Genomic DNA, 25,739 nt, shown 5'->3' on the forward strand with positions numbered 1-25,739 from the left:
CATCCCTGCACAGGAGTAGATGAAGTGCATCCCAATTAACCATCGGGAAATCAAACCACTTCAGCACCTAGGACAGGGTCAGGATAGCAAGTCCCCAAAGCGGGCTTCACTTCCCCTTCCTACCTAGCCACTTTTAATGAATTGGAAACTCCATTTGTCATTTCGTCAGGCCAACATATTCTTGATCAGTAGCAACGTGGAAGCAAATACTATTCCCATCTGCTGAATTGTTTACAGGTCTAAAACGATTTTGTCAGGCTATACTTAAGAATATTGGGGGATTTTCTTGGGAAAGTTAATGGAATGTTTTGCCATTTCCTTCAACCCCCTTTTGAGGGATAGGAAATTGAGGCAAACAAGGTCAAATAACCTCAGGGTCACAAAACTTTACTTATCTAACATCACATTTGACCTCAAGAAGAGTTTTCCTGACACCAAGTCCAGAACTCTTGTTCATTGTGCCACTTAGCTGCCCTGGGCTGGTGAAATATGGACACGATCTATGAAGAATGAAAGATTCAAGGCAGAAAATTAATTGTGCTTTTATTAAGACCTGTGTTTTATATAGATCTATAGATCTATAGATATAGATCTATAGATATAGATATAAATATATATAGATAGATAGATAGATAGATAGATATAGATATATATATAGATATAGATACAAAGGAATAGTGCAGTAGGGATTGACCTTATGCTAAGAGGTTAATCAAGAAAGGGACTTAAGCAAAGAAGCCTAAGAATCTGATACTTGGGAAGAGAACCAGGAGAAAGCAGTGTTACACAATTTAGAAGGGAATATTAAGGAGAAAATGAATGCACTTTCAAAGACACCAGAGGTTACTAAAATGAGAATAAAGAAAAAGATTTGTTAATTAAGAGATAGATTCATTAGATTCAGTGAAGAATTTAGAAAAAAACCCTTAATTTTCTGACATTCAATTACAAAAGACAGGAGAAATGGGGGATGATAGTAGGCATCAGTTGATCAAGTGTAGTTACTTTGGGGAAGGGGGGAGAAGACAAGGGGATTTTTGTAGGCAAGCAGGGAAATATCCAGGATGCAATGAAAGATTGAAGATAAGTGACAAGAGGAATGGTAAGTATTATAGAATGGTATCGCTTGTATACAAAGAGGCATTTTTATTGGCAAGGAAAAAGACTACCTCTTCATATGAGATAGGTAAATGAAAAATAATGGTAGAAGATATTTAGATGAGTTAGGTGAGAAAGAGGGTGAAAGAGGGAGATCTCAGGAAATGGTCTCAATTTTTTTCCCCAGTAAAATATGAGTAGGTTTTTTTTTTTAATTAGCTGAAAAGGTGAACAGAGTATACTATGGGAGGTTTGAAAAGGGATGAAAAGATTTGGAAGAGCTGCTTTTTTGTCATAATTTTCTGGCAGTCCAGTTCTTATATTTTCTCTTCTTTATTTTCTCTATAGATCTATTGCTTTTTTATGAGTTGTTTCACAATCTGTTCTATTTTCTTATTTTTAAAAATCTGTTTTCTTATTTTTTGGTTATGGTAACCAATTGGTTACCATTGGTTTTGGTAACCAATATGGTAAGTGCCAAGGTGCAAGGGGTCAGCAAATTGCCTGAGGAAAGGTGATTTAGCACAGGTCAGAAACGGAGCAAATTTCTAATGCAATCTGTAATGAAATGTAAATCTACCTCCTGAATATATTCCACCCCACCCCATCCATCCCTGGCAATTTTGTCTACCATACCAGCAATGAGAGTTAATGCATATTTTGTATTTCTTTAGGGGACAGTAGTACCCATTTATTTTTGGAAATTATTTATAATTTAGGCATAAGAATAATAATACATATTACATTAAAACTATCCTAAAATGGTAAAATTTTGATTGTTGTAGTACATTATCAAACAATCATATTACTCCCTCATTTTTGTAGAACACCTCTTCACCTGGCTTGTGCCAATGGACATCCAGATGTTGTATCTCTCCTAGTAGAGAAAAATTGCAAACTAAATTTGTTGGACAATGACAGTCGAACACCGTTAATAAAGGTATGTATTAGTTAACCGTGATGGTCAATGAAATGCATGTTGATTTCTTTCTGTGATTAAGAAAATTAAAAGTTAGTAAATATTTAGTAGCTTTTGCTAACTTCTTTAAATATCCCTAATGATGCTTGAATATACTAAATTTTATATTGCTTTGTTATTTCTTTGTGTATGTTATATCTACAGGCAATAGAATGTCAGCAGAAGGAGTGTGCAACAATCTTGCTTGAACATGGTGCAGACCCTAATCTTGGGGATGGCAACAACAACACTGCACTTCACTATGTTGTCCTAGGTCATAATGAATTCATAGCAAAAAAACTACTTCAATACCCGACTGATATTGAAGCAAAAAATAAGGTAGAAGCTAACCTCTTGTATAACAAAGCAGATTTTAAACGATTTGTTCCTACTAGGTATCACTACACAGAGACAAAATTTTCACAGGAACAAATTCTTAAGTACATGTTGTTTTGTTTGTTTGTTTTGTTGTGTTTTGTTTTTTTGTTTTGTTTTGTTTTGTTCTTTTGATCCTAAGGACTACACATTTAAAGTCATTTTCTTTCTAGGAAAGTTGGTAAGAGAGGGAAAATACTAGGCAAATGGCTTTCTTCCAGATTTAACCCTCTTAAGGCAAAATTTTAAAACATTTGTTTTGTTTGTTGTTGTTGTGGTTGTGATTGTTTTGAATTTATAAATTCAGGAGGAATGGTAAAGATAACTAGTCAACTTTAAACCCAACCAGGATATAGCTTTCTTTTAGTAGAGGTCTGTGGAAATAAGTTTGGCTTCATTTGGACAATAATTGATTATGAAATGAAAGTGACATAGAGAAGATCTAATCCAATTCCAATTGATCAATGATGGACAGAATCAGCTACACCCAGAGAAGAACACTGGGAAATGAGGGGAAACTGTTTGCATGTTTTGTTTTTCCCAGGTTATTTTTACCTTCAGAATCCAATTCTTCCTTTGCAACAACAACAACAACAACAAAAATTCAGTTCTGCACATATATATTGTATCTCAGTTATACTGTAACATATTTAATATGTATGGGAATGCCTGCAATCTAGGGGAGGGGTGGAGGGAAGATAGGCAAAATTCAGAACAGAAGGGAATACAAGGGATAATGTTGTAAAAAAAATTACCTATGCATATGTACTGTCAAAAATATAATAATTACAAAATTAATTTTAAAAAAAAGAAATGAAAGTGACAAGAATGGGAGACACTCATGGCATAATATGAAATGGTCTCAACAAATTCTGAATTTCTGTCTTTTAAAATATTGTTACATATTATAAACTAGAAGGAATCCCAGTGATCTCTAGTTTCATTTTACAGGTAAAGAAACTTAGGACCCAGAGAGGTGAAATCATTTGCTTTATGGTCACATAGGAATTAATTAATAAAGGATTTGTGCTCTGGTCTTCTAACGCTGGTGTTCCATTAACGTGTCATTAGCAAATTCACAAGATGTTTACAAAATGTTATAAGCTGAATTGAATTAAATATAGAATTCTTGCTTAATATAAAGATATCTTTATTTTGACTTTGCAGGAAGGCCTCACACCACTTTTGCTGGCAATTTCAAGAAATAACATCAACATGGCAGACTTGCTCTTAGAGAATGGAGCAAATGCAAATGCCTTAGATAATGCTAAAAGGTACAGTAACTAAAACTTAAAATTGAAAAAAATTAACATCTCTAAAAGAATAAGATTAAGTCATGGAATTTACATCATGGAATGCTTAGTAAACAATAGTGATTGAAATTGAATATCATTGCAAAGAGGTGAAAAATGTCAACAAACACTGCCTATGAAAAGAAAAAAACTCTTATTTATGATTCTGCAAGAGAGAAAACACTTCCTATAGGCATACTAAGCATTTGTTTATTGGTGATTACTATTTGCAGTTTTCTTTATTGATTTGTAATTATTTAAGATTGTCCCACAAAAGTTTTGTACTCTCATTCAATTGATTTTCTTTATGAAATAATCTTAATGTCACTCATGAGGATCATAACATATATTTCATGTTATTACTTGTTTCACTTTCCCTTAGGAATATGCACATTGACAAATGCAAATAAATAAAAGCATGATAATTCTATGAAATCCTTTGAATGGACCCTTGATCTTTAATCAAGAATGTGAATTCTTATGACACTTTCTTCTTTTAATCCTTCTATCCAATCTGCTCCTACAGAACTTTTATTGTTCTTCATAAAGAATCCAGGAAACATAGTGAATTATTCTCTTGGTTTTTTTAATACTTGAGGACCAGTGCAAATTTTTATTTTCAATGCAAGATTAGTCCACCTCTCTTTCTGTTCATTCATGTCTTTGACATCACTTACTACATCAAAGTCATTATTGCCTACATCTATTTATATTCACCACATATATGTCCATGGATCCTTGGAATTATCTATAATTTTCATTCTTTTGAGATCATGTGTTTGGGTCTGGGATTTTAAAAACTTTACTATAGCCAAATATAATTCCTGAAAGAATAGTAGTGCTTATGAAATGTGGCAATGTGATTATTAGAAGTGCTGTGAAGTTTCTCAAATGACATCCAATTGTCTCTCCCTTCCCCAACAATTTTGAGACCAGTGCATTGTTGTTGTTCAGTGCCCATGCAGGCTTTGATGTGTGCATGTATATCTGTACATAGAAACACATCTACAAACCTATAGACAAACCAACTAGATGGGGCTGCCCATTAAACTACACAGAATCTGGAAATACTTACTTTTATCTACTTTAACCAATCTCTTTTTACTGAATGTGGGACTTTTTCATGTTCCAAGACTTGATGCAGTCAGCAAAATGTCATCTCCAACTAGGAGTATTTGGAAATCATTTCCATCATATACAACCTATTCTATTTGGACTCTGTCCAGAGCATCCTAAACAGCACTGGCAAACACCTTAGGTGAGCATATACTTCATTATTTACATCTAGCTTATTGGAAAAAAAAGTATCTCTTTGGTGGAATGTGTCATGGGATCTTGTTTGATCTTAGCATATGCATGAAAGAAAAATTTTTGATATCACCAAAAACAAAGCAAAACCCAACTACAACCACCCACTCCCAAACACAAAACTGATATCATCCTAACAAACAAAAATGATTGGTTACCATTGTTGGAATAATTTCAGAATTAGATGGTTATGGACATTCAGATCATAGACTGGCCAGTGTTAAGATAAAAATTAATGCAAATGAGGAGAAAGCCTAAATATGAAAGGGATATAATAGCTATAACCTGCTGTTTTTAAACAAGCTATCAAACCCTCCAAAATGGGAACTTCCGTCAATACTAAATCATTATCTCAAAGAGGAAGCCAAAATAGCCCAGAACCTGCATCAGTTGGGATATATCATCTCTGCAATAAAGAGAGATGTTAGCACTAAAATTAGCTCAAGCTTAGAACAACACAATTTATTTAAAAAAAAAAAAAAATTGAAGTTAGAAGATGAAGACAGGTATTGCTTTGCAAAAAAATGAAAAGCCATTAAGGAGAGAATAAGCCTTTAGGCTGTTTTGCATGAAGACTAGCCAGATCATTCTGAAAGAATTTGTCTACAAACCTGGAAGAATGACAATGAATAAATATGAAATTGAACAGAATCATCAATATTTCTATTTTCATTATGACCAATAGTGGGACATTTGAACCCATTCAGTTCAGTTTCTAAAATTCTCTGTGAGGCAAGATAAATTCAAAATTCTGCAGGAAGAGTGGCAAGACCTGAACTAGATGCCTATAAAAAAAAAAGTCCATGAGAGAAAAAGCCCCCTCCCAAAAGTGCAAGAGATATTTCAGAATAATTTTTAAAGCATTTGAAAGAAAGAAAAATTCTAAAAGAGTAAAAAAGATCACTTCCCAGTGAAAGAAATATTACAAATATTGAATAGTAATAGATTGGATTTTCATTGAGCTGAAATTGAAAAAAATGTTGATAATTTCTTTCTGAACTTTTACTCTGAATGTATTAATTTTATTTTTAATAACATTTGATGTTTTACCAATTACATGTCAAGATAATTTGAGCATTCACTTTTCTGAGATTTTGAGTTTCTAAATCTCTTCCATCCTTTCAATTTGATGTAGGGGAGAGAAGTGCTTTTATCTTGGAAAACTCATTTTCACATTAATCACATTAGTTTTTTTTTTAGGTTTTAGGTTTTTTTTAGGTAATTTTTTACAACATTATCCCTTGCACTTACTACTGTTCAGATTTCTTCCCTTCCTCCCCCAACCCCCTCCCCCAGATGGCAGGCAGTCTTATACATGTTAAATATATTACAATATATTCTAGATACAATATATGTGTGTAGAACCAAATTTCTTGTTACACAGGAAGAAATGGATTCAGAAGGTAGAAATAACAGTTTACACTCATTTCAAAGTGTTCCTTTTCTGGATGTAGCTGAATCTGTCCATCATTGATCAATTGGAATTGGATTAGCTCTTCTCTATGTTGAAGATATCCACTTCCATCAGAATACATCCTCATACAGTATTGTTGTTGAAGTGTATAATGATCTCCTGGTTCTGCGTGTTTCACTTAGCATCAGTTGATGTAAGTCTCTCCAAGCCTCTCTGTATTTCTCCTCTTGGTCATTTCTTACAGAACAATAATATTCCATAACATTCATATACCAAAATTTACCCAACCATTCTCCAATTGATGGACATCCATTCATTTTCCAGCTTCTAGCCACTCTGAAAAGGGCTGCCACAAACATTTTGGCACATACAGGTCCCTTTCCCTTCGTTAGTATTTCCTTGGGATATAAGCCCAGTAGTAGTATGGCTGGGTCAAAGGGTATGTACATTTCGATAACTTTTTGGGCATAATTGCAGATTGCTCTCCAGAATGGTTGGCTTCTTTCACAACTCCACCAACAATGCATCAGTGTCCCAGTTTTCCCACAGCCCCTCCAACATTCATCATTATTTGTTGCTGTCATCTGAGCCAATCTGACAGGTGTGTAATGATATCTCATAGTTGTCTTAATTTGCATTTCTCTGATCAATAGTGATTTGGAACACTCTTTCATATAAGTAGAAATAGTTTCAATTTCATCATCTGAAATTTGCCTGTTCATATCCTTTGACCATTTTTCAATTGGAGAATGGCTTGATTTCTTATAAATTAAAGTCAATTCTCTGTATATTTTGGAGATGAGGCCTTTATCAGAACCTTTAACTATAAAAATGTTTTCCCAATTTGTTACTTCCCTTCTAATCTTGTTTGCATTAGTTTTGTTTGTGCAGAAACTTTTTAATTTGGTGTAATCAAAATTTTCTATTTTGTGATCAATAATGGTCTCTAGTTCTCCCTTGGACACAAACTCCTTCCTCCTCCACAAGTCTGAGAGGTAAACCATCCTATGATCCTCCAATTTATTTATGATTTTGTTCGTTATGCCTAAATCTTGGACCCATTTTGATCTAATCGTAGTATGTGGTGTTAAATGTGGGTCCATGCCTAGTTTCTGCCATACTAATTTCCAGTTTTCCCTGCAGTTTTTGTCAAATAATGAATTCTTATACCAAAATTTGGGATCTTAGTGTTTGTCAAACACTAGATTGCTATTTTTATTCACTATCTTGCCCTGTGAACCTAACCTATGCCACTGATCAACTAGTCTATTTCTTAGCCAATACCAAATGGTTTTGGTGACTGTTGCTATATAATACAGTTCTAGATCAGGTACAGCTAGACCACCTTCACTTAATTTTTTTTTCATTACTTCCCTTGAAATTCTCGACCTTTTGTTGTTCCATATAAATTCTGTTGTTATTTTTTCTAGGTTATTGAAATAGTTTCTTGGAAGTCTGATTGGTATAGCACTAAATAAATAGATTAGTTTAGGGAGTATTGTCATTTTAATTATATTCGCTCGGCCTATCCAAGAGCACCGAATGTCTTTCCAATTATTTAAATCTGACTTTATTTTTGTGGCAAGTGTTTTGTAATTTTGCTCATATAATTCCTGACTCTCCTTTGGTAGATATATTCCCAAATATTTCATACTATCGACCGTTATTTTGAATGGAATTTCTCTTTGTATCTCTTGCTGTTGCATTTTGTCAGTGATATATAAAAATGCCGAGGATTTATGTGGATTTATTTTGTATTCTGCCACTTTGCTAAAATTCTGACTTATTTCTAATAGCTTTTTAGCAGAGTCTTTGGGGTTCTCTAAGTATACCATCACGTCATCTGCGAAAAGTGATAATTTGATTTCCACATTTCCTACTCTAATTCCTTGAATCTCTTTCTCGGCTCTTATTGCCGAGGCTAGAGTTTCTAGTACTATATTGAAAAGTAATGGTGATACTGGGCAACCTTGTTTCACTCCTGATCTTATAGGGAAAGGTTCTAGTTTATCGCCATTACATATGATGTTTACTGAAGGTTTTAAATATATGCTCCTTATTATTTCAAGGAATAGTCCATTTATTCCTAGACTCTCAAGCGTTTTTAATAGGAATGGATGTTGGATTTTATCAAATGCTTTTTCTGCATCTATTGAGATGATCATATGGTTTTTATTAATGTGATTATTAATATGGTCAATTATACTAATAGTTTTCCTAATATTATACCAGCCCTGCATTCCTGGTATAAATCCCACTTGGTCATAGTGTATTATCTTGGGGATGATTTTCTGAAGTCTATTTGCTAATATCTTATTTAAGATTTTAGCATCAATATTCACTAAGGAAATTGGTGTATAGTTTTCTTTCTCAGTTTTCAATCTACCTGGTTTAGGTATCAGTACCATGTCTGTGTCATAGAAGGAATTTGGTAGGACTCCTTCAATCCCTATTTCTTCAAATAGTTTACATAGCATTGGAGTTAGTTGTTCTTTAAGTGTTTGGTAGAATTCAGATGTAAATCCATCTGGTCCTGGGGACTTTTCTTAGGAAGTTGGTTAATAGCTTGGTCTATTTATTTTTCTGAGATGGGACTATTTAGACTACTTACTTCTTCCTCTGTTAATCTGGGCAAGCTGTATTTTTGAAGGTATTCTTCCATTTCATTGAAGTTATCGAATTTATTGGCATAAAGTTGAGCAAAGTAGCTCCTAACTATTGTTCTAATTAACTCTTCATTAGTGGTGAGTTCACCCTTTTCACTTTCAAGACTAACAGTTTGCTTTTTCTCTTTCCTTTTTTTAATCAGGTTTACTAAGGGTTTGTCTATTTTGTTGCTTTTTTCATAGAACCAACTCTTAGTTTTATTAATTAATTCAATAGTTTTTTTTTTACTTTCAATTTTATTAATCTCACCTTTTATTTTTTGAATTTCAAGTTTTGTGTTTTTCTGGGGGGTTTTAATTTGTTCCTTTTCTAGCAATTTTAGTTGTAAGCCCAATTCGTTGACCCTCTCTTTCTCTATTTTATGCAAGTAGGCCTCTAGAGATATAAAACTTCCCCTTATTACTGCTTTGGCTGTATCCTACACATTTTGGTATGATGTCTCATTATTGTCATTTTCTTGGGTGAAGTTATTAATTATGTCTATGATTTGCTGTTTTACCCAGTCATTCTTTAAGATTATTTAGTTTCCAATTATTTTTTGGTCTATTTTCCCCTGGCATTTTATTAAATGTAATTTTGATTGCATTGTGGTCTGAAAAGGATGCATTTACTATTTCTGCCTTACTGCATTTGCTTTTGAGGTTTTTATGCCCTAGTATATGATCAATTTTTGTATAGGTTCCATGAACTGCTGAGAAGGAAGTATACTCCTTTCTGTCTCCATTTAGCTTTCGCCAGAGACCTAACATATCAAACTTTTCTAGTATTCTATTTACCTGTTTGACTTCTTTCTTATTTATTTTGTGGTTTGATTTATCTAATTCTGAGAGTGCAAAGTTGAGATGTCCCACTATTTTAATTTTGCTATCTATTTCCTCTTGCAGCTCTCTTAATTTCTCTTTTAAGAATTTAGATGCTGCACCACTTGGTGCATATACGTTTAATATTGATACTGCTTCATTATTGATGCTGCCCTTTAGCAGGATATAATGCCATTCCTTATCTCTTTTAATTTGATCAATTTTTGTTTTTGCTTGATCTGACATGTGGATGGCTACCCCTGCTTTTTTGGTTTTGCCTGAAGCATAATAGATTCTGCTCCACCCTTTTACTTTTAGTTTGAATGTATCACCCTGTTTCAGGTGTGTTTCCTGTAAACAACATATAGTAGGATTCTGACTTTTAATCCAGTCTGCTAACAGCTTCCTCTTAATGAGGCAGTTTGCCCTGTTCACATTTATGGTTAGAAGGACTAATTCTATATTGCTTAGCATCCTATTAACCCCTGCTTATGCTTTTCCCCTTTCCTTGCCTCTTACCCCCCTACCAAGTATTTTTTTTTTTTTATTTCTAATCATGAACAAATTTATTTTAAAACAGTTTTTGGTGTATATGTATGTGTATGTATATTATGTATATTACCATTCATTAAAGACAAAAGCAAATTTCCATACTAATTACATGGATACACTTGTTTATTTTTATATAATGAATTAAATCTTAGTGGGATATTTTATAGTTTTATTGATGCTAAATTTTTCGTGACTCAATTTAAGAAGCTTTGTCATAGACACTGAAATAATATCAATACTAAACATATATGCACCAAATGATATGGGGCCAAATTCTTTTTTTTTTTTAATTTTTTTAATTATATATATATACTTTTTTTATAATATTATCCCTTGTATTCATTTTTCCAAATTACCCCCCCTCCCTCTATTCCCTCCCCCCAATGACAGGCAATCCCATACAATTTACATGTGTTACAATATAGTCTAGGTACAATACATGTGTGTGAATATCATTTTCTTGTTGCACAATAAACATTAGAATCCGAAGGTACATGCAACCTGGGCAGACAGATATTAGTGCTAACAATTTACATTCACTTCCCAGTGTTTCTTCTCTGGGTGTAGCTACCTCTGTCCATCATTGATCAACTGGAAGTGAGTTGGATCTTCTTTATGTTGAAGATTTCCACCTCCATCAGAATACATCCTCATACAGTATTGTTGTTGAAGTGTACAGTGATCTTCTGGTTCTGCTCATTTCACTCAGCATCAGTTGATTTAAGTCTCTCCAGGCCTCTCTGTATTCCTCCTGCTGGTCATTTCTTACAGAGCAATAATATTCCATAACCTTCATATACCACAATTTACCCAACCATTCTCCAACTGATGGGCATCCATTCATCTTCCAGTTTCTAGCTACAACAAAAAGAGCTGCCACAAACATTTTGGCACATATATGTCTCTTTCCGCTCTTTAGTATTTCTTTGGGATATAATTCCAGTAGTAGCGCTGCTGGGTCAAAGGGTATGCACAGTTTGATAACTTTTTGGGCATAATTCCAGATTGCTCTCCACTATGGCTGGATTCTTTCGCAACTCCACCAGCAATGTATTAGTGTCCCAATTTCCCCACATCCCCTCCAACATTTATCATTATTTGTTCCTGTCATCTTAGCCAATATGACAGGTGTGTAGTAGTATCTCAGAGTGGTCTTAATTTGCATTTCTCTGATCAGTAGTGATTTGGAACACTCTTTCATGTGAGTGGATATAGTTTCAATTTCTTCCTCTGTGAATTGTCTGTTCATATCCTTTGACCATTTATCAATTGGAGAATGGTTCGGTTTCTTATAAATTATGGTTAGTTCTCTATATATTTTGGAAATGAGACCTTTGTCAGAACCTTTGTTTTTAAAAATATTTTCCCAATTTGTTACTTCCCTTCTAATGTTGTTTGCATTAGTATTATTTGTACAGAAACTTTTTAGTTTGATGTAATCAAAATCTTCTATTTTGTGATCAATAATGATCTCTAGTTCTCCTCTGGTCATAAATTCCTTCCTCCTCCACAAGTCTGAGAGGTAGATTATCCTCTGTTCCTCTAATCTATTTATTATCTCCCTCTTTATGCCTAAATCATGGACCCATTTTGATCTTATCTTGGTATATGGTGTTAAGTGTGGATCCATATCTAATTTCTGCCATACTAATTTCCAGTTTTCCCAACAGTTTTTTCCGAATAATGAATTTTTATCCCTAATGTTGGAATCTTTGGGTTTGTCAAAGATTAGATTGCTATAGATGTACCCTTTTTTGTCCTTTGTATCTAATCTGTTCCACTGATCTACCGGTCTATTTCTTAGCCAATACCAAATGGTTTTGGTGACTGCTGCTATATAATATAGCTTTAGATCAGGTACACTTAGACCACCTTCCTCTGAGTTTTTTTTTCATTAGTTCCCTTGCAATTCTCGACCTTTTATTCTTCCATATGAATTTTGTTGTTATTTTTTCTAGGTCATTGAAATAGTTTCTTGGGAGTCTGATTGGTATAGCACTAAATAAATAGATTAGTTTGGGGAGTATTGTCATCTTTATTATATTCGCTCGGCCTATCCAAGAGCACTGAATGTCTTTCCAATTATTTAAATCTGATTTTATTTTTGTGGCAAGTGTTTTGTAATTTTTCTCATATAATTCCTGACTTTTCTTTGGTAGATGGATTCCCAAATATTTTATACTCTCAACATTTGTTTAGAATGGAATTTCTCTTTGTATCTCTTGCTGTTGCATTTTGTTAGTGATATATAAAAATGCCGTGGATTTATGTGGATTTATTTTGTATCCTGCCACTTTGCTGAAATTTTGAATTATTTCTAGTAGCTTTTTAGCAGAGTCTTTGGGGTTCTCGAAGTATACCATCATGTCATCTGCAAAAAGTGATAGTTTAATTTCCTCATTTCCTACTCTAATTCCTTGAATCTCTTTCTCGGCTCTTATTGCCGAGGCTAGCGTTTCTAGTACTATATTGAATAGTAATGGTGATAGTGGGCAACCTTGTTTCACTCCTGATCTTACTGGGAAAGGTTGCAGTTTATTTCTATTGCATATTATGCTTACTGAAGGTCTTAAATATATGCTCCTTATTATTTCAAGGAATAGTCCATTTATTCCTATACTCTCAAGAGTTTTTAGTAGGAATGGATGTTGGATTTTGTCAAATGCTTTTTCTGCATCTATTGAGATGATCATATGGTTCTTATTAATTTGATTATTAATATGGTCAATTATATTAATAGTTTTCCTAATATTAAACCAGCCCTGCATTCCTGGAATAAATCCTACTTGATCATAGTGTATTATCTTGGAGATGATTTTCTGAAGTCTTTTTGCTAATATCTTATTTAAGATTTTAGCATCAATATTCATTAAGGAGATTGGTCTATAATTTTCTTTCTCAGTTTTCGATCTACCTGGTTTAGGTATCAGTACCATGTCTGTGTCATAAAAGGAGTTTGGTAGGACTCCTTCATCCCCTATTTTTTCAAATAATTTATATAACATTGGGGCTAATTGTTCTTTAAATGTTTGGTAGAATTCACATGTGAATCCATCTGGCCCTGGGGATTTTTTCCTGGGGAGTTGATTAATAGCTTGTTCTATTTCTTTTTCTGAAATGGGACTATTTAAGCAATTTATCTCCTCCTCTGTTAATCTAGGGAGCCTATATTTTTGGAGGAAGTCATCCATTTCACTTAAATTATCAAATTTATTGGCATAAAGTTGGGCAAAGTAACTCCTTATTATTTCTCTAATTTCCTCTTCATTGGTGGAAAGATCCCCCTTTTCATTTGTAAGACTATCAATTTGATTTTCCTCTTTCTTTTTTTTGATCAAATTTACCAAAGGTTTATCTATTTTATTGGCTTTTTCATAAAACCAACTCTTGGTTTTATTTATTAATTCAATAGTTTTTTTACTTTCAATTTTATTGATTTCTCCTTTTAATTTTTGTATTTCAAGTTTAATTTTTGGTTGGGGGTTTATAATTTGGTCTTTTTCTAGCCTTTTAAGTGGTAAGCCCAATTCGTTAATCTTCTCTTTCTCAATTTTCTTCAAATAAGCCTCTAAAGATATAAAATTTCCCCTTATTACTGCTTTAGCTGCATCCCAAAGATTTTGATATGATGTCTCATCATTGTCATTATCTTGGGTGAAATTGTTAATTGTTTCTATAATTTGCTCTTTCACCCAGTCATTCTTTGAGATGAGATTATTCAGTTTCCAATTACTTTTTGGTCTATTTACCCCTAACTTTTTACTGAATGTAGCTTTTATTGCATTGTGATCTGAGAAGAAGGCATTTATTATTTCTGCCTTCCTACATTTAATTTTGAGATCTTTATGTCCTAATATATGGTCAATTTTTGTATAGGATCCATGAACTGCTGAGAAGAAAGTATATTCCTTCCTATTGCCATTCAGTTTTCTCCAAAGGTCTATCATACCTAGTTTTTCTAATATTCTATTTACTTTTTTAATTTCTTTCTTGTTTGTTTTGTGCTTTGATTTGTCTAAATCTGAGAGTGCAAGGTTGAGATCTCCCACTATTATAGTTTTACTGTCTATTTCTTCTTGTAGTTCTCTTAACTTTTCCTTTAGAAAGTTAGATGCTATACCACTTGGTGCATATATGTTTAGTATTGATATGGCTTCATTATTTATGCTACCTTTCAGCAGCATATAGTTTCCTTCCTTATCTTTTTTAACGAGATCTACTTCTGCTTTTGCTTGATCTGAGATAAGGATAGCTACCCCTGCTTTTTTGGCTTTACCTGAAGCATAATAGGCTCTGTTCCAACCTTTTACCTTTATTCTGTATGTATCTCCCTGCTTTAAGTGTGTTTCCTGTAGGCAACATATTGTAGGGTTCTGCTTTTTGATCCAATCTGCTATCCGTCTCCGTTTGATGGGATCGTTCATCCCATTTACATTTACAGTTAAAATTACTAATTCTGTATTTCCTGCCATCGTATTATCCCCAGATTATGCTTTTTTCCCTTGACCACCCTGATCCCCCTCCCCGATATTTAATTTACAGACCCCCCTTGTGACGCGCAACCCTCCCTCTTTTTTTTTTTTTTTTAGGATCCCTCCCCCCTCCCTCCAAGTCCCTTCACTTATTCTCCTTTCCCTTTTCCCTTTTCCTCTCCCCCCTTTTAATGAGGTGAGAGAAAAATTCTCTGAAAAACAAATATGTGAATTATTTACTTTTTGAGCCTCTCCTGATGAGAGTAAGATTCACACAATGATTCTCCCCCTCACTAAGTTCCCTCAGATATGGTGTATTTTCTATGCCTCTTCCTGGGATGTAGTTTCCCTCTTTTTATCACTCCTTCCCCTTTTTCTGAACCGACCTCCTTCCCTTTATTACACCCCCCTTTTTTCTTTTATATCAGTAAAATCAAATTATCCTTGAGTATTTTTTATATACCCACCACAGAGTTACAGTTCTCAAGGGTTCTGTGTACCTTTTTCTGTTTCTCTTCAGTCTTGTGTATGTAGATCAAATTTTTTGTTTAAGTCTGGTTTTTTTCTTAGAAACATATAGAATTCCTCTGTTTCATTGAATGACCATCTTCTTCCATGGAAAAAGATGCTAAACTTAGCTGGGTAGTTCATTCTTGGTTGCAGTCCTTGATCTTTTGCCTTACGGAATATCAGGTTCCAGCCCCTTCTATCTTTTAATGTGGAGGCAGCCAGATCTTGGGTGACCCTTATTGTGGCACCTTGGTATTTAAATTGTTTTTTTTCTAGCTGCTTGCAGGATTTTCTCCTTTGTGTGGTAATTCTGCAGCTTAGCCACTATATTCCGTGGTGTTCTTTTTTTAGGGTCTATTTCAGAAGGAGTTCGATGAATTCTTTCCACATCTACTTTCCCTTCTGTTTCTATTATCTCTGGACAGTTCTCTTTGATAATTTCCTGTAAAATAGAATCTAGGCTCTTTTTTTGATCATAGTTTTCGGGAAGTCCAATAATCCGCAGATTATCTCTCCTAGATCTATTTTCCAGGTCTATAGATTTTCCCAGTAAGTATTTGACGTTGTTCTCCAGCTTCTCATTTTTTTTTGTTTTGTTTGACTGATTCTTGGGTTCTCTGTGAATCATTCATTTCTATTTGTTCCATCCTGACTTTTAAGGAGTTATTTTCTTCTTTCACAGTTTTTAGTTCTTTTTGTAAATGCCCAATTTCGTTTTTAAATGAATTATTTTGCTCTATTGAATTTTTTTCCATTTCCCTAATTTTTTTTTTTGAGAATTATTTTCTTTTTCCAATTCAGAAATTCTATTTTCTTGAGACTTTTTTATCTTTTCCAATTCAGAAATCCTACTTTCCTGTGTTTTTTTAACCTTTTCTAATTCGTAAATTTCGTTTCCCTGCATCTCCTGTGAATTCTTTATTTTTTCCAACTCCAATTGCAGGACGTTGTTATTCTCTATCATAGCTTCCCTTTCCTTTCCCCATTTTTCTTCAATCTCCCTCAATTTTTTACGAGTTTCTTCTAGGAGAGAGTTATGTAATGGGGGGCAGGAATCATTCCCCTTTAGGTTGTTATCTGCTGACTCTCTGCTGTTACCTTCCTCGGGGTTGGATACCCGCTCTTTCTCTGTATAGAAGGAATCTATGGTTTTTCTAGCTTTTTTGCTCATATTTAAAAAAATCTTTTGGGGTCTGTCCCTGGGGTAGGAAATTATTTATTTACTTCTTTACCAGCTTCCTCCCAGACCAGATGGATGCAGAGGCTCCTGCGCCTGAGCTAAGATGGAGCTCTGGGAGAGAGTTCCCCACCCCCTCCCTGGAAGTGCCTCAGAGGTGATTAGCGCTACTGTGCTTCGAGGGCGTAGAATAGTAAAGACAGCACAAAGCCCAGCCTATGTGTCCGGGTGGGGAGTGGATGTCTGCAGCAGGTCATGTGAAAAGCCCCTGTGCTCAAACTGGAAGTGTCTGCCAGAAACCTTGGTCCCTAGTTCAAAGGTTTCGCTTCTCTGGGACTTCCTGGAGCTGAGTTCCACTCCCTCCAGCTAAGCTAGGCAGTGTGTGTTGCCTTGGGCCGTATCCACCCACTTGTCAATCTCTTAACTATTCTCAGGAGGTAGCTGACGCCACACCCCCTGGTGCCGAGATCTGCTGAGTCACCTTCAGGGTCCAGGGAAAATCTAATCTGAGTTTTAAAATATTTTGGCTTTCTCTTCTGAACTGCTAAATAATTAGCAGAGAAGAGCTAACAGCCTGTGCCAGATTCCTTTACCTCAGTGGCTTATCTGATCCCAGAGCCCTTCCCAGCGCAATGGGCGCAGTGTGCCACTACCCCACCGTCTGTGCTGGTCTCTCTTATTCCTCCCCCGGGAACTGACCTTTCCTGTTGAAACTCCAGATTCTCTTCAGCTGGTAAGTCGTGCTTCCAGTCCTTATGGTATCTATCAGTCCTGAGCTAATTCTGAGACTTAATTTATCTAATTGGTTGTGAGGGAGTGAGGACGTTCACAGAGACGTGTGTTTCTTCTCCGCCATCCCCCCCTACCCAGTATTAAAGTGGTGAACACCACTTGCTTTTCACAGCCCTCCATTTTTAGGATCCCTCCCCCACCTTAAAGTTCCTCCCCTTATTTTACCCCTTTTCCTCAAAATTTCTGTATTCCCTTCCCCTTAGCTTACTCCTTCCCTTTCACTTTTCAATGAAGTGGAAGAAGTTTCACCATTAATCGAATATGTCGATTGAGACACACTATGTTCATCTCCCTCCTTTCTTTCTCTCAGATATAATAGGTTACCTTTGCCTCTTCATGAGATGTAGTCCCACCACTTTACCCTTTTTTATGATATAATTTCCTTTCCACCTCTAGTTTCTAAGACAAATTGTATATATGTTCTTTACATATTTTTTTGGCAGAAGTATAGTTCTCAAGATTTCTTTTTACCTTTTTAGAAATCTCTTGAGTTCTGTATTTGAAGATCAAACCTTTGATGTAAATCTGTTTTTTTCATCAAAAATAGATGGAATTCATTTATTTCGTTAAATGTCCATCTTCTTCCCTGGAAAACGATGCTCATTCTTGCTGGGTAAGTTATTCTTGGCTGCATACCAAGTCCCTTAGCCTTTTGGAATATCATGTTCCAGGCCCTTTGTTCTTTTAATGCGGACGCTGCTAGATCCTGGGTTATTCTTATTGTAGATCCTCCATATCTGAATTGCTTTGTTCTAGCAGCTTCCAATATCTTTTGCTTTGTCTGATGGTTCTTGAACTTGGCCACTATATTTCTTGGCGTTTTGATTTTAGGTTCCCTTTCAGTAGGTGATCGATGAATGTTTTCAATGTCTATTTTACCCTCTGTTTCCAGAACATCTGGGCAGTTCTCTTTGATAATTTCATCGAAAATGGTGTCCAATCTCTTTTTTTCCTCCCATTTTTCAGGGAGACCGATTATTCTCAAATCGTCTCTCTTGGATCTGTTTCCCAGGTCTGTTGTCTTTCTAATAAAGTACTTGACATTCTTTTCAATTGTTTCATTTCTCTGGTTTTGCTTGACTACCCCTTGGTTTCTCCTTGAGTCATTCATTTCTACTTATTCGAGTCTAATTTTCAATGATGTATTTTCTTCACTCACTTTTTTTATATCTCTTTGTAATTGTCCAATTGAGTTTTTTTCTTCTATGGAATTTTTTTTCCATTTTATCCATTTTATTCTTTAGAGAGCTGTTTTCTTTTGCCAGCTCACTAATCCTGTTTTCCTTGGAGCTGTTTACCTTTTCCAGCTCACTGATCTTGTTTCTCAATGATTTGATTTCTTTATCCACCCTGTCTTTAAATGCATGGGATGACTTCTCCAGGCTCTCTTGCCAAGCTTCCCTTTCCTTTTCCCATTTGTCTTCCAGCTCTCTTGTGAGAGTGAGAGCCTTTTTGATTTCCTCTATGAGATTCTTTTGTATTGAGGAGCAGCTCATATCCCCCTTAGGGGATTCCTCTAGGGACAGTCTGTTTTTAGTCTCCTCAGTGTTTGAAGTCTGCTCTCTCTATATACAAAAGCTGTCAATGGTTAGAACCCTTTTGAAATTTTTGTTCATTTTGTCAGAGTAGGAATCGAAGAAAAAAAAATTGACAAGAGAAACAATTGATCTGTTTTGTGGGGGATGGGGATGGATGGTATTAATGGGCTTCCTCTACAGACTGGGGGTAGGGCAGCAGAGAGCCACTAACAGAACAACGATGACTGTACTGAGTCTGCACTCTGAGGCTCTGAGAACGCGCTGAATCAGTCCAGGTGGGGGTTGGGGGTGGCCGGGTTCTGAGAGACGCAGGCTTTCCGGGGTTTCCCCCTTTCTTATCATCTCATAGGGGTACAAACATAGCATTGCTGGTATTCACAGTTTTCTCCTCCTTTGGCTATAATTCCAAATTGTTCTTCAGAAAGGTTGGATCAGTTCACAACTCCACCAACAATGCATAAATGTCCCAATTTTCCTATCTTTTCTTCAACTTTTATCATTTTATTTTATTAGAGTATAATTTTATTTCTCTATCTAGCACTTCCTTATTTAGGTATAGCACCATATTTGTTGCATAAAAGGAATTTAGCAGGACTCCTTCACCTATTTTCCCTAGCAATGTATATGCTCATAGAATGAAGTTTTCTTTGAATGCTTATTAGAATTCCCAAGTGAACCCATCGGGCACTGGGGATTTTTTTTCCTTAAGGAGTTCAATAATGGCTTGCTCAATTTCTTTTTCTAAGATGCAGTTATTTAATTAGGCATTCTATTTCCGGTTCACTTAACTTGGGTAATTTATGATTTCCTAAATATTCATTGATTTCCTCATATTTATTAGCACATAATTGGGCAAAATATTTGCCAATAATTGCTTTAATTTCTTCATTAGTGATAATTTCATATTTTTTGATACTGGAATTTGGTTTTCAACACCCTTTAAAAAAATCTAATTAATTAATGATGTATCTCAATGATTTTTCATAAAAGCAGCTATTGGATTTATTAGCTTAATACTTCCACTACATTTTTTTAATAAGTTAAATCTCTTGAATCTCAGATTTGATTTTGAGGATTTCCATTTGGTACTGAATTAGTGATTTTTAAATTTGCTCTCTTACTAGGTTTTGTTTTTTTTTTTTTTTTTAGTTTCTGGCCCAATTCATTGATCTGTTCTATTTCTATTTCACTGATATAAGAATTTAGAGAAGTAAATTTTACCTTTATTTAATGCTGTTTTGGTTACATTTCATAAATTTTGGTATGTCATCCCATTTATATCATTCCCTTTTACGGGCATTTATTTTGTATCCAGCTTTACTAAAGTTAATTCTTTTTTAGTATTTTTAGTTGATTAACTAAACATGCCATATCATCTGCAAATAATGATAGTTTTGTTTTCTCATTACCAACTCTATTCCTGTCATTTCTTTTTCCCCCTCTTATTGTTAAAGCTAACATTTCTAATACAATATTAAATAGTAGTGGGGATAAGAGACAACCTCATTTCACTCCTGAGTTTACTGGAAATGTTTCTACCATATTATTCCCATTGCATATAATGCTTGAATATGGTTTTAGATAGATGGTATTTATCATTTTTAGGAAAATTTGATTTATTACTACATCCTCTTGTTGTTGTTGTTTAATATGAATTAATATTATATTTTGTTGAATGCTTTTGTCTGAATATATTGAGATAATTATATGATTTCTGTTAGTTTTGTTATTGATATAGTCAATTATGCTGTTAGTTTTTTCTGATATTCAGACAGCTCTCTATTCCTGGTATAAATGCTATGTAACCATTTTGTATAATTCTGGTAATAAGTTCCTATAATTGCTTTTTGAAAATTTATTTATTCTTATTGTCAGTTACATTTAAACCTTTTCATTTCTTTTTACAAGTTTTGAGTTCCAAATTTATAGAAAAGACATGCCATTCGCCAAATGATTAGTAGCTAAAGCATATAAACAGACAATTTTCAGATGATGAAATTAAAATCATTTCTAGTCATGTGAAAAAATGTTCTAAATCATTATTGGTCTGAGAAATGCAAATTAGGACAACTCTGAGGTACCATTACAGAATTCTCAGATTGGTTAAAATGACAAGAAAAGATAATGATGAATGTTAGATGGAATGTGGGAAAACTGAGACAATATTATATTACTGATGGAGTTGTGAACTGACCCAACCATTCTGGAGAGCAATATGGAACTATGCCCAAAGGGTTATCAAACTGTGCATACCCTTTGAACCAGCAGTGTCTCTACTTACCTGCATTCCAAAGAAATCGTAAAAAAAATGAAAAATGATTGATCCTAACCTAATACCTTATACCAAGAAAAAGTTGAATGGAATAATGATTTAGACATAAAGAGTGTTACTATAAGCAAATTAGAAGAATAATCTCAGTTCAGTGAGGAAGGAAAGAATTTGTTGCCAAAGAAGAACTAGAGTACATTCTGGAATACAAAATGCATAATTTAATTTTAAATTAATGTGATTTAAAAATTTTCTGCACACACAAAAAAAATCTGTACAAGCAAAACCAATAAAGATAAGAAGGAAAGCAGTAATCTGAGAAAAATTACTTCCAAGGGCTCTGATAAAGGCCTAATTTCTAAATATAGAGAGAGAATTAATTCAAATAAAAATTAATAAGAATACAAACCATTATCCAATTGACAAATGGTTAAAGGATATGAACAATTTCAGATGAAGAAATCCAAACCATTTCTAGTCACTTGAAAAGATACTTTAATTCATTATTGGTCAGAGGAATGCAAATTAAAACAACTCTGAGATACAACTACATACCTCCCAGATTGACTAGGATGACAGGAAAAGATAATGATAAATATTGGAGGGTATGTTGGTGAAGTAAACTGATCCAACCATTCTGAAGAGCAATATGAAACAATGTTGAAACAATGTCCCTTTAAACAAGCAATGTCCCTATTGGGCCTGTATCCCCAAGATATCATAAAAAAGGAAAAAGGACTTATGTTGGCAAAAATGTTTGTAGCAGCCCTTTTTGTAGTGGCAATGAAGTGGATACTGAGTGGATGTCCATCAGTTGGAGAGTGGCTGAACAAGTTATGGCATATTACATTTTTGGAATAATATTATTCTATCAGGAATAATCAGCAGGATGATTTCAGAGTGGTCTTGAGAGACTTACATAAACTGATGCTAAGTGAAGTGAGGAAAACTAAGAACATTGTATGCAGCAACAATAAGATTATACAATGATCATTTCTGACAGAAATGGCTCTTTTCAACAGCAAGGTGATTCAGGCCAGTTCCAGTGGTCTCATGATGAAGAGAGCCATTTGCACCCCAGAGAGAGGACTATGGGATCTCAGTGGGAATCACAACATAGTATTTCACTTTTGATGTTGTTTCTCTTTGCTTCCTTTTTGTTTTCTTTCTTTCTTTTTTCCCCCCTTTTGACCTGGTTTTCTTATGCAGCATAATAATTGTGAAAATGTGTATTGAAGAATTGCACATGTTTAATATATTGAATTACTTGCTAACTGGGGATGGGTGAGGGAAATGGAAGGAGAAAAAATTTGGAACACAATATTTTGCATGTTGAATATTGAAAATATACATGTATTTAAAAAAATTAAAAATAAATAAAATTAAATAAAAAGTAAAACAAAACAAAAATGTGAGTTCCACATTCTCTCCTTTGTCCCTACACACAGTTCCTATTAAGAAACTATATGTGAAGTTATGCAAAACATTTCCATAGATGAGAAAGAAAACATAGAACTCTCTTATTGTAAAAACAAACAAAAACACCCAAACAACAGCAACAATAACAAGAACAATCTTTAAGAAAAGTAAAGTTAGTACTCCTACTGATGAACATGCCTTTTTGCATAAGATCATAATGAAATCCTTTTTGTTTTTTCTTCAAAGAAAAATAAAACTTAAAGGGAGAGAAAGAAAAGCAGGATTGGAGGGAAAGAGAGAGAGAGAAAAAGAGAGGTCAATTTCTTATCCTAAGTCCTTCAGAGTAGATATGGATCATTGTACTACTCAGAATAAGAAAGGCATTTACAGCTGGTCATTGCAGATCATTGCTATTAATTTGCATGTATGTGTGTGTATACATATCTATCTATCTATCTATCTATCTATCTATCTATCTATCTATCTATCTATATCTATATCTATCTATCTATCTATCTATCTATCTATATATATATATACATATATACATATATACATGTATATGTATACATATACATCTCCCCATCCAATTGAGCCAGACCTTTCCTGAAATCCTTGCAAAGTATCTTAAGTTGGAAAATGATTATACTATGAAAGTTTGTGGATTCTGTCACTCCAGATTCTATTAAGAGGCTTGATTTAGCATTGATTCTGAAATTTTGTTTTTAAATTTAGGATTAGATTATTTAGTTTTTTATTAATGATTTAACTGTTTTTCCCACTGCCCTTTGATGAATTTTATCTTATTGCATTAAGATCTGAAAAGAATGCATTTAATATTTTTGAATGACTTCTGGGAGTAGAGCTAGAAAACTAAGCAGGAAATCAGTGTAGCACTCTCATATTCACCAAAAAACAAACATAAAATAGTTTCCACACCAAATCGGGGCAGAGAAGAATCATCAAAAATACTGGGAGAAATAAATTGTGAGCCCAAAAATCTTGAAAAATTAGCAGGAAATGTGTGAGGCAAAAGGGGAGCACAATGCAAGTCAGGAAGCAAGCCAGTAGGAAGCCCCACCTCAGGAACCATATGTAGAAACTGAGAACCAGTATGGTGGAGTAAGCAAATGCCAACATTGGATCCCCAAAATATCCCAGTATAGTCAGGGGAACAGGGAGACTACCTCTGACAAGGGTCACATGCTTCAGTCTAGGTCCTTGAAAACAGGCAAGCTCCAGAAGCCAGACCTCCTTTCAGTGTAGCCCCAGATAAAGAAGTAAACTCTAACCTTCAGGCACCTAAGCAAACAGGTACCTGCCAGTGATTGGATTACCCTGTCCTTTGTCGTATTGGGGGTGAATGCAGAAGCTCCTCAAGGGCCTCAATACATGCCAAACACTATCACTAACAGCTCAATTTAGTACCAAGCAGGCTGTAAGACCCTGAGGGCCTCCAGCAGTGCTAAAGGATGAGCAAAAGAGATCTGACCATAGAAAGTTATTATGGTGACAGAATAGATGAGGGCAACTATGTGAAAATATCTATGGGCAAAATGCCAATGAAAAGTTCTTATTTTTTTGCCCTTGAATTATATGATTTTTAAGCTATTTTTTGAGCTCTCCTAAAAGTCCTTTCTGGGCCTGAAACCACTTTCTCTTTTTCTTTAGGGATGGGGTGGGGTAGAGTAGCTGACACTGCTGGAGGCTTATACTGAGCCAATGTCCGAGTGTTTGTGCCTGCCTTCTTCTAAGGCTTTTTCTGCACTTTTCCAGAGATACACTGAAGCAAGTAGCAGTTTAACCACTTGTGGCTGCCTGTGTGCTTAAGTACCTCTAGGTTTGAAATTGACCTCTTTTCCTAGGGCTACACTGAAACACATGAGTTCTGGCCCCTGGGGGTTTCTTGTTTACCAGGGAGCTATCCTAAAAACTCGGAGCTGAAGTTTGCCTGTTCCCCTGGCCATGCCAACATGGAGGTACATGGGAGGTGCTGGTGTTAGCTTTTGCCTAATTCTCTGAGCTGACACTCAGAATCTACTGCTGGTTTGCTGAGGTGGAACCTGATGTAAGTTTCCTGAGATGCTTCTTGTTCTGGACTGCATTTCCCATTTATTCTAGGGAGATCTTTCCTGCCAATCTTCCAAGATTCTTAAACTCACAGATAGTTTCACTCCATCCTTTTGATGGTTCTGCTATTATAGAAGTTTCATTGGGGAGCAATTTTATGTTTTTTGGAGATTAATGTGGAAGACTCAAAATGATTTATTATTTACTTCCCGATCTTGACTGCTGAACACAATGTTAATAAAAATAAAAAACAAAACAAAACACACCTTTTTAGACATATGATAATATTAACTACTAATACTAAAGTTTATGATTCCATCAGTTTCAATATCTCTCATTATCTTTTAATTCCCATCCAAACATACTTTTTCCTCCTTTCTTAGATCTGATATTAGAGAGTTAGGATCAGAGAAAAAAGAGAATTAATATTTCTATCTGCTAGAAAGAGCTTATTAATATTTCAAAATAAATAGTTTTTCTTTTTAAATCTATGATTTCATCAGTGAGGATTTTTCTTGCACTAACTGAACCTTTAACAGAATCAAGCTGTTTTGTCATTTATGACTAAGTAGTCAAGGGATAGTACTATCTTTCATCAGTACTAGCTTATCAAAAACCCATATATCATCCAGCATACAATAAGCTCAGTACTTCAGAAGTATTTCAGAAAACATTTGTGTTTTCATCAACATAGATATTCTTTCCACTTGTTCAGCTCCTTAAGAATTTTAATAAGTTGACTTTGTGAGTTAATGATCTTTCTCCAAATCAATTGGTGCTCTCTTTCTGGCAATTAATTCTTCTAAATTTACATAAGTGTTCCCCTAAACAAGAAAGTTCATTGCTGTATTCATGTTCAAAGACTTTCAGAAAGTTAAGACATAAAAGAGCTTCATCTGATTTTGCTTTAGACAACCAATTGTCACTTCTACATTATGATAGGGCACTGGAGTAAGAATTTAATGGAATTGATAAGATTGTTTCTAATTGTTTTTGTTTGTTTGTTTGTTTGTTTGTTTTTTTGTCTG

General features: G+C 34.6%; 1 protein-coding gene across 2 annotated transcripts in view; it reads left to right on the top strand.

The window, feature by feature from the left end:
• Window positions 1-25,739, top strand: part of LOC141544744 (uncharacterized) — a 43,613-nt gene that overhangs the window by 1,218 nt on the left and 16,656 nt on the right. For both annotated transcript variants that reach the window (XM_074271250.1, XM_074271251.1), the window contains exons 2-4: window positions 1,924-2,038; window positions 2,222-2,395; window positions 3,599-3,705. In XM_074271250.1, coding sequence (XP_074127351.1) covers window positions 1,924-2,038; window positions 2,222-2,395; window positions 3,599-3,705 — 396 coding nt within the window. The remainder of the gene's footprint in view (window positions 1-1,923; window positions 2,039-2,221; window positions 2,396-3,598; window positions 3,706-25,739) is intronic.

Source organism: Sminthopsis crassicaudata, chromosome 5 (genome assembly GCF_048593235.1).
Source record: "Sminthopsis crassicaudata isolate SCR6 chromosome 5, ASM4859323v1, whole genome shotgun sequence".
Lineage (NCBI taxonomy): Eukaryota > Metazoa > Chordata > Mammalia > Dasyuromorphia > Dasyuridae > Sminthopsis > Sminthopsis crassicaudata.